This window comes from Geospiza fortis, unplaced genomic scaffold, assembly GCF_000277835.1.
Source record: "Geospiza fortis unplaced genomic scaffold, GeoFor_1.0 scaffold2, whole genome shotgun sequence".
Taxonomy (NCBI): domain Eukaryota; kingdom Metazoa; phylum Chordata; class Aves; order Passeriformes; family Thraupidae; genus Geospiza; species Geospiza fortis.
In genome coordinates, this window is record NW_005054366.1 from 3229154 (window position 1) to 3239125 (window position 9972).

At 49.2% G+C, this 9972-nt stretch overlaps 1 protein-coding gene across 1 annotated transcript in view; it reads left to right on the forward strand.

The window, feature by feature from the left end:
* The window catches only part of SPG11 (SPG11 vesicle trafficking associated, spatacsin), a 27838-nt gene that overhangs the window by 171 nt on the left and 17695 nt on the right, over positions 1 to 9972 (forward strand). Inside the window, 14 exon segments of the mRNA XM_031059667.1 lie at positions 528 to 712; positions 1442 to 1669; positions 2186 to 2372; positions 2911 to 3048; positions 3753 to 4210; positions 4428 to 4573; positions 5246 to 5378; positions 5481 to 5636; positions 6084 to 6259; positions 6396 to 6572; positions 6947 to 7018; positions 7889 to 8016; positions 8574 to 8746; positions 9535 to 9742. Coding sequence (XP_030915527.1) covers positions 528 to 712; positions 1442 to 1669; positions 2186 to 2372; positions 2911 to 3048; positions 3753 to 4210; positions 4428 to 4573; positions 5246 to 5378; positions 5481 to 5636; positions 6084 to 6259; positions 6396 to 6572; positions 6947 to 7018; positions 7889 to 8016; positions 8574 to 8746; positions 9535 to 9742 — 2565 coding nt within the window.

Sequence of the window (9972 nt, forward strand, 5' to 3'; positions counted from 1 at the left end):
CAGCCGTGGCAGGGCCACTGCCGCTGTGCCAGGCTGCTCCCAGCCCCAGTGGCCAGCCTGGCCCGGGACATTCCGGGGCTGGGCAGTGTTTCAGTGCTGTGCCAGGGCTCTGCTCTCTGCTTTGCCCTGCCCCGTGCTGAGCTGGTCGCTCTCTGCCCCCTCCCCATCAGCACGGAGCAGGTGTGACACACCTGAAGGGGTTCTCAGCCCAAAACCAGGGAAAAGTCTGGAATGGACAGTGTGTTCTGCTCTCCCTTGTGCTGGTGCTCTCCTGAGGCAGAGCATCCCTGGTGTCCTGGGTGGCTGGAGTGCAGAACGCAGAGGATGGAGCCCCTTTATCCTGGAGAGGAGGAGGAGGAGGAGCTGGGCTTCCTCCTGCTTGTCCTGCCAGGGATGAAGCAGTTCAGTGCTGGGAGGGCCAGGGTGGCAGCAGGGGTTGTCCCCAGTCAGGGCACACCCAGGAGGGTCAGCCTGGGAAATGGGGAGAGGGAATAAAGCCATAACCTCCCTGAATGTTTCACCTTCAGCTTCCTGTGGGACAGCTCAGAAGACGATGGTTCACAATCCAGCAAGACAAAGCTCCTGGCTCTTGCTCAAAGCCATGACCTGTTTGTCTATGAGTTCAGTGTAGAAGATGGAAAACACAACCCCAATTCCCTGCACAGTTGTGAGGCAGAGACGCTGAAAAAGCTCCTTGAAGCTAAAAACATCAGTGAGTAAATTCCATGTGTAGCATGTGTGAAATACTGCAGCTCTGGTTCTGCTGCTCCTGGGGACATGGAGCCCTAGGGAATTTCAGGTACCTCCCCACTGCTCCAATGGGATCAGCAGGATTCATGGGCTTGAAAAATAATGGGGACATTTCTGTGTTCAAAGGTGACATTGTCAGAAGGAAATAAACTCTTGTAGGGTCATTTTTAATGATACAAAGTTAAAAATGAATTTTAATAAGATATATGCAACCCTGCTCTCTCAAATTTTAACATTAATGCTGGGACAGGGCTCATCAATAACCCTGCAAAGACTAATTAAACATTTAACCTTGTATTTTATGATTAGCAAACACAGTGTGCAGTTACAATGAGCCTTTGGTGTTTTGCATATTCTTAAACAGTCTCCCTTCTGAAAATATTTTATTTCCAAAGTTTGTAGCTTTTCTTCTCAGTGCTGACTGAAATCCTATTTTGTGCTGATTTTTTCTGTTCTTCATAGTATTGTCCACTGAAAAAGCCACATAAAAAGTTTTGGGAAATGGTTCTAGAATTAGTGCCCCTGGCACAGAAAGTGAGATTAAAACCCAACCACCCCAACTCACCATCCCAGCTTCTGTTAGGATGGGAACTGGGGCAATGAATTTGAGCTGTCATTCTCTTGGGATTCCTTTACAAATCAAAAATCTAGCTGGCTGTAATCTGAACTTTAAATATGTTTAAATTTACAGGTGTGCCTTCAATTTCCTCTGTGAAGATTCTATCTTTTGGAAACAACAAGTGCAAACTTCTGCTCAACCAGTTTCTCCTTGTGCACCTGACCTTTCCTGGGGAGGGCTCACCCCCAGAGACCTGTGGCTGCTTCCCCCTGGCCCTGCCTCCAGGAGCTGTGGGGAGAATTGCAGACTCCCAGTTCTGCAGGGGGATCCTGTTCCTGTTGGACACTGCTGGCTGGATTTGTATCCTTTGCAGGAGAGATCAGGGAAAATCACCTGGAAGAGCAAATGTGCTTTTCTCTGCTGCCAGAGCTGAGCAGGAATTTCTTTACAGACATTTAAGTGGTGCCTGCAGAGAAGGTTGTGCAGCCAAATCCTGGTTATTGTAGAGAAGTGCCGCAGTTGTGTGTGCAGGGTTTCCCACTGCACACCTGGATTTATGGGTTTGATTCATGGGTCTGTGTATGACAGGCTGACTTTTGCTGTCACCTCATGGCTTAATTAAAGCAGAAATGATCTGCAGGCTCACAGGGAGCTTGGGAGGCAGGTTTGTGTTGGGATGAGCAGGGGCTCAGGCCTGTCAGCTCCACCAGCTGCTGCCTTTAACCTGTCCCTGCTCATCTCCTCTGGCCCATTAGAGCTCAGTGAAGTCAGCTTGCCTTTCCCTCCTCCTGGAGCCAAAATTCAGCACCTTGCCCTGCTGTGTCACTCCTCTGTTGTTCCCTCCAGGCCTGGGCTTTTCCTTGATGCTGCTTGCAGACATATTTGACTGCTGTGATGGTGCCACCCTGGGGAAGGTGGCTGTAGCCCTGGGGGCTGGGCAGGGGCAGGGCCCAGCCCCTGTGTCCCCCCTGGCTGCCCTGGCAGTGTCCCCTGACCTCAGCACAGCCGTGGTGACCAACAGCTGCCAGCGTGCCCTGGCTGTGCAGCTCAACACCTACTTCAGGTACAGCTCCCAGGGCAGGCCTTTGGGCTCCCTGACCCTCACAGCTCCTGAGTTTTGACCCCTCACTGCAGTGCTGACAGCTTTTCACTCTGACTTCTGTGCTAGAGCAGAAATTCCCTCTTTGTTTAAACATTGTCCTTGCATTGCTTGCTCTGATTTATTCTCTGTCACAAAGGAAACTGGGTCTATAACATCTCTTTATTTTAATCTGTCTGTTAACGAGCAGATAAACGTTGTCTTGCCCTTTTTATTTTTTCCAGGAAGATGAGGTGCTCTCAGTGCCAGGGGTATTTAGAAATACCGTGGGGTATGGAATTATCAAACTGTGCTGGTACAGCTGTACTGATTTAGCTTGATGAATTAGGGCCAGGTGGTAATTACGAGGTGGTGTCCACCTCACAGGAAGGAGCATCAGGTTTGGATGGCTCACCTGTTACCCTGAGAGAAACTGCACCCAGAGCTCCTGCAGGAGTTAAACATGAAAAAAACATCTTAAATCATCTGAGCAAGGTGAAATTTCATATGTATTTCTTTACAGACAGTTCCCTGAACATTTGCTGTGTAAGAGAGATCCTGAAAGTCTCCCGGTGAAGCCTGCAGAGGGGCTGGACGAGGATGAGCTGGCCAGTTCTGAGCACAGCATGGAGCTCCTGCCGCTGCCCTTCCGCACAGACAGGTACAGGGGGAGAACTCCTGACACAGGCTGGCCTTTGCCTCCTCTGCATCACTGAGAACAAACTGCTGGTCTGTCTGTTCAGTTGTAGTTGGGACAGGTAAAATCAGCCATTCTGCTGTAAATGTTTGGATTTGGGGTGGACCAAGACAGCTTTAGGTGTGGCATTGGACAGCTTCCAAACAGGAATTGCTGCTTAGGGGTTACCTGTGAGTCTTAGGGCACTGATACTAATAAAGCATGTGAGTTATATCTTGGTGTATAGGTGAGAAAGGTTCAGTTCTGGTGTTAATTCTGTTCTACGTTTTTTAATTGATAACTATTTGTTATCACTTAAAATATAGTAAGACACTTATATATAACTACCTATAACTATAATTTATATATAACTATCTATAACTATAATTTATATATAACTATCTATAACTGTCTGTTCTACTATTTTTTAATTGGCACTTTCTGTGAGGAAAAGAAAACTTTTCACTAGAAATGCTGAACGTGGATGTTGTCAGCTGATCCAGCTGTGGTCACTCAGCTTGGCTGCAGGAGGTATTTAAATACAAGTAAAGAGGCCATGGTAAGGTTAAAATGCAGGATGGTGGATGGATTTTATGAGCTCTGAGTGCATTTTATCTAACTGAGAAAGCTTCACCTGCCTTGTTCCTGGGGTGATACCTGGTGTTAAGGTGACTCTGTCCCCTTGGCAGGTCCTGGAAGGCACACCTGTCCTCACTGTGGGACAGAGTCAGGAGAAGAAGAACACCAGGCTCTCCAGAGTTGGTGAACGACTTGAATTTGCCTTGGTATCAGTTTTTTACCCATCTGGAAGATCATGATCCTGAAGTTTGTGAGGATCCAGAGAGGATGGTGGCCTTTGTCCCGCGGGCTGTCACATGCGCAGCTTCCCCAGCTCTCCAAGGCCAGCCTGGGGGTGCAGGACAGCAGTGGGCACAAATCCCCGTGGGAGCAGCCCAGGAAATGGTGAAGCTGGAGTGCAAACTGGTGACTGGAGCTAAGGCTGTGTTTGTGGTGCAGGCACAGGACACGGGGCTGTCTCTGGCGCTCTGGGATTTTGAGTCCCAGGACGTGACGTGTTCCCACTTTGGCAGGAGCAGTGCCTATGTGGAGTGCAGTGCAGAGCTGCCACTCTGTCTGCTGCTGACAGGTGAGGGCTCATAAACTGTCCTGAGACAGCTGCTTGAGGGGCTTTTAGTGTTTTACCTGGCTGCTGGTGGGTGACTGCCACCGTGTTCCTGCTTGGGGGAAATCCAAACGCTGCAGCCTTGCCTCTCTCACTCTTCTGGAAGCAGCAGTGGGTAGAAGTGCTGCTGCCCAGAAAGGGGCTGCTCTGTCTTTACTAATGGCTTGGTTGTGTCATTCAGAGCATGGTCTGTCCCTCGTGCTGTTTGGGGTCACTCAGGAGGAGTTCCTGACCCGGCTGATGATGTTCGGCAGCGCCGGGGTCGTGGATTCCCTGTGCCACCTCAATGCCTGGGAGAGGTGCTCCATTCCCATCCATGCCCTCGAGGTGAGGAAAACTGCCTGTTATTTGCAAGCTGCCCTGCAAATAACAAACCCTGTATTTCAAGCATTGAATGCACTTTAGCAATGCCAGTGTGGGTTTAGACACAATTAAAAGCGTGCCTCAAACCTAGGGGCAAAAGGAAGTGATTTAGTTATTGAATAAACAGTAAAACCCCATTCAGATGAGTAACCCAAAGGAAGAACTACAGCAGCAAAGTGAATACACATTAATAAAATAAAAGAGAACAAAGCAGTGCTCAAAATTCCCTCTTAATAGGACCCAAAAGCAATTTTGCCAATTTCTGCAGCAGTTTTTGTCCCCTTGCAAAATGTTAAATATGAAAAGAAATCCTTGGAAGTAGATTTCTGTGTTTATTGTGCTGTTCTTATAAAATTGCTGTAAGCTTATTCAGAGTCCTGATTCTCACAGTATTTCCTTCATAGTGCTGCAATAACATTTTGTGTGCGAAGATCCAGGGCAGGGCTGGAGCAGAGCCTGGCAGAGGAGCCTGGCAGACTCTGTGCAGGTCACCTTGTTACTGCAGGCTGCAGGTGCTGCTCACAGAGTTTAAATCCCCTCTGGTTTCCTGTGTGTGTCACTGAGGCTGGAGTAAGAATCCCAGCATGGTGTATGGGTGTAAATCCGTGCTGAATTGTTCTGTTTCTGTTTGTCCAGGCAGGATTGGAGAATCGCCAGCTGGACACGGTGGACTTGTTTTTGAAAAGCAAAGAAAGTGTTCTCAGTCTGTCTGCAGCCTGCCCTGGGCCTGAGCACCCTGGGGCTGCTGCCTCCCAGTCCTACCTGAGAAGTGAGTGAAGAACCTCAGCTGCTCAGAGGTTCATTTCATCCCTCCCTCCCCATGGCCCAGTGCAGGATGCTGATGTGTCAGCTGTTTCTGGAACCATTGCAGATTTGGAGGAGCTCAGGCCAGCTCTAAACTTGCTCTGCTCAGCAATCCAAGACAATGATATGGAGCCTCACAGCAAACCCTTCTCTGAGCAGCTCCTGAACCTCACCCTGACCTTCCTCACCAAGCAGCTGGAGGAAATCTTTGTGCACACAGAGGGTAAGATCACTGCTGCTGGGTCATAGCTAGTAATGTGTCATCATTTAAGTAAGTAAGAACTGCTAATTCTTTTAATTAAAAGCTTGAATTTGCCTGGGATTAACATAAAGATACTAGAATTGAGTGAGTGAAAGATGTTCATCCCTGTGTTTTGATTTCCCTGACTAATAATTGGTGGGATTAATACAAAATGTCAGTTCTCCTTTACTGATCCCTGGGCAGGAAAACCCCTCAGTGAGGGCAGGGAGCTCTGTGGGGCTTGTCCTGTGTCCTGACAGGGTGCTGGGCTGTCACTGCCTGCACAGGGGCCAGAGCTGATGTGCTCTTCCCTCTGAGGGGTGTCTGTTTATTAATCATAATCAGCACATGTGTTAATTCAGCATTGGTAAACATTAAAATCCTGCCTGTTCATTCCCATTTAACTGAAGTCTTGGTTGCTTTTGGCAGAGCCTGATGAGTTCCTGCAGAAGGCTGCAGATATTTTAACTGATTACATCATTAAGCTGAGGAAGTTCCTGAGGAGATACCCTCACCCAGCAGTGACCCCAGGGCAGGGAGCTGAGCTGGATGAGGACCTGCCTGAGATAGAAGAGAGCCAAGAATGGGAAAAACTGACAGCAGAGGTGAAAATAGCAACCCAGTTTTTATCACTGTGATAAAGTTTATATAAGGAGATCATTTATGTGGAAATATCTTAAAGTACTGGGGAAGAAAATCAGCATAGGGATGATGTAGTTTGTTCCATGTTTTTCCCTTTAGGAAGTCATTGCTGAGGCCATCCTAAGCAACAAAATACCAGAGGCCCAGATCTTCTTCAGAAGGCAGAAGCACCCTGCTGAGAGTCTGCAGGAGTTTATGCAGACAGGTTTGAGCCTGGTCTATGACTGCCTGCTGAAGGGCAGCACCAGGGAGGCCTCAGAGCTGCTGAGGAACATGGTGAGAGGTGTTTTGGGGTGCTCACTGTGCTTTGGGACTGTGCAGGGCACGGAGAGCCTCAGGTCCTGGGGGTGCATTGATTCCCCAGAAACAGGGAGGATTGCAGTGGGAATGGCTGGTTTGAGGGAGCCTGGCTGGGGCTGTGTGCTGGCTGAGCAGCAGAGAAAGGCTGGCTCTGCCTGGGGAGGGGTCACAGGGACAGCAGGGACATCCCTGGGATGGGGACAGCAGGGACATCCCTGCAGGGGCTGGCCCAAGCCTGCTTGTCAGGGCTGTGTGCTCTGGCAGGAAGGCAGCTGTGTTCATCATTCTGTGCTGGATCTGTTCAGTGCATTCTGTGGGCACCTTTTACAGTGAGTGCCTCTCTGTGGCAGGGCTTGGACGTGAAGCAGGAGCTGCACAAGATCTGCTTGCACACCCAGGACAGGCACGTCAGGGAGCTCCTGGTGAGTGCAGCAAAGGCTGCCTGGCTCCAGCCCTGCAGCCTTGCCTGGCTTTGTGCTGAGGGAAATGGATTTATAGAGAACTTTCCAAGTTTGGTAGAAGGCTCACATAGTGTGTATTTGTGTGTAAACTTTGAGATAAGAAATGCTGACTTAGAGATGTTATGGAACAGGACAGACGTTGTTGAGAGAGAAATGGAACTAGAAACAAGTCTCAAAGAAAACTCTTACAAATAAGACTAGATGTTTTAGAGAAATAGAACTATGAAAGATGTATTGCAGTAGGACTTACAAGGGGTAATTTTAGATAATTGGTTTTAAGGTATTTACAGTATAGTGTGGTAAAAGCTGATAGGCCAAGAAACACTTATAGTGTAATTAGGAGATAGTTGGCTTCTGATTGTAATGCTGTGAATTATAACAACTGTATTGTCTCACCCTTCTCATGAGACTGAAAATGGAATGAAAGTTATTAAACACCTCTCAGTTGTCCCATCTCTGGGTCAGAAAAAACCTTAATCTGACAAGAAACCCCCGACTGCACTGACCTTCAGAGCAGAGACAGCCAGGGCTTGTACCTGCACCCTCCTGATGGCATTCTTGGGACATCCCTGTCCCTTTGCATCTGCAGTTAAACCACTGAGCTGTTACAGTGTCATTCATTGCTCTGATCTGGTTCTCTCACACAGTCTGAGTCCTCTTGTCGTGTAAGTGCATTGCCCTCTGCTTCCAGAATTGTTTTCCTACAGTTGGTTAATTGTTTGCACTTGCAGGATCATTTACAACTTGAATAGATTTAAGATAGATAAAAATTTGGGGCCATTGGAAGCAATATTTTAACAGGTGGAGGTAACGCTCTGTTTTGAATTAAAGGTGAAACTCTTACAAGAAGAAAATTACTTTTCTGAAAAAGAGAAGAAAATTATTGACTTTGTGCATCAGGTTGAAAGCTTCTACTCTGAGTCCTTCCAGGAAAACAAAGAGACTCAGTCTCTTTCCAGGTAATGTGGGTTATTAGTTTTAATTATTAATTAATAGCATTAATGGGGTTTAAAATATGCTGGATTCTACATTCTGTGAGATTTAGTGCACTAGCAAAATTAATTTCATTAATTTCACACTGGTGTTCGTTTGCAGAAATCAGAGTCAGTGTGGGGACTGAGTCATTTTCTCATTTCTGTGGCAGTTGCTGTCATGTTCTCTCGTGACACACTGCTGTGTGAGTCACGACAAACTGCTGTGGGGGTGACAGAGCTCTCCTGCTTCAAAGGAAGCATTTTTAATAATAATATTAGAATTACCACTCAATTATTCGTGTTCAGATGTTTGCTCTGGTTTTGATCTATGATGTCTTTAATACAGCAAACCAAATAACCTAGAAAATAATTTTACAGTCAAATAATGGTAAAACTGTTACGATACTGATAATTTGTTGGAAAAGCAGGCAGTTCTTTACTTCTGAACCCTTGAGCTCAGCTCAGTGCCTGTGGCAGGTGGGCTGTTGGCTGTGCTGAGCCCCCTGAACCCCCAGCGCCCTGAGGCCAGCCCGTTGTTGCAGGTGCAGCAGCTGGAGGAGGCAGCAGGAGCTCTCGGGGCCCCGGGCACTGCTGGGCTCCCAGCTGGGCTGGGGCAGCCCCGGCGCCCCCCGGCTCACAGTGACCCTCAGCTGGGCCCTCTGCTGGGAGCAGCTGCTGCAGGAGATGGTGCTGCTGCCCTGCAGAGCACAGCAAGGCAAGTGCAGTGCCATGGGCTGCACTGGGAGCTGTGGCACGGCCACAGAGGTCACTGTGTGTGTCACTCACAGTGGGTGGCAGTGGGGCTCACCCCGTTCCACCCTGGGGGGGCTCACCCCGTTCCACCCTGGGGGGGCTCACCCTGTTCTATCCTGGGGGGGCTCACCCCGTTCCACCCTGGTGGGCTCACCCCGTTCCATCCTGGGGGGCTCACCCTGTTCTATCCTGGGGGGGCTCACCCCGTTCCATCCTGGGTCTGGGCTCCTCCTGTGGACAGGGGTTTGGAATTAGCTGGAAGGGACTTGCCTCATGTGAGTGCCACCTTCTGCCATGTCCTGTCCCACCCCCTGCCCTGGGAAACTGCTTCCTGCTCTGCCAACGTGAGGATAATTCCAGGATAAAACCTGGAATAATACCCTTGATCTTGTGGCAACTGTTCATTAAAAATTGGTACCTGGAGGGACAGGACACAGGGAATGGGTTCCACTGCCAGAGGGCAGGGCTGGATGGGATAGTGGGAAGGAATTCCTGGCTGGGAGGGGATGAGGCCCTGGCACAGGTGCCCAGAGCAGCTGGGGCTGCCCCTGCATCCCTGGCAGTGCCCAGGCCAGGCTGGACAGGGCTTGGAGCCACTGGGACAGTGGGAGGTGTCCCTGCCCAAGGAGCTGGATGCTCTTTAAGGTCCCAGCCCAAACCATTGCACAGTTCTGTGTAAGAAAACACCAGTATTTCCCTCAGGAGTGTTTGTGTGTGCTGGTTTCATCCATTTGCCTTTTTGAAACGCAGAACTCAAGACCTGCAGTCCTGAGGTGCTCTGGATGCACCTGACAGCCCAGCATGACTGGCTGAGGATTTGTTCCTGGCTTGAGGAGTCAGGGCCCAGCCAGGCTCCGTGTGGCAGAGCTGCCTGGCCCCCCCTGAGCCCCGACATCGTGGACAGCAGCACTCTATGCAGCCCCTACATGAGACAGGACATCCTCAACAAGCTGGCCAGGTAGGGCCCCCAGGGCTTCACACTCTCTCTGCTTCCTGTGTGAAACCAAAATCAGTCATAAAATCCTTGGTACATATTCGTTTTTATACTGCTCTTTTTGGAAACAGCACAAATCCATTGATAAATGTGACTTTAGTCTCCTACTTTCAGTTATTTGCCAACAGTAAGAGCCAGGAGAGCAGGAGCACTCGTCCCTCAGCCCTTGGATGTTTCAGGGGTTATATTCCTGC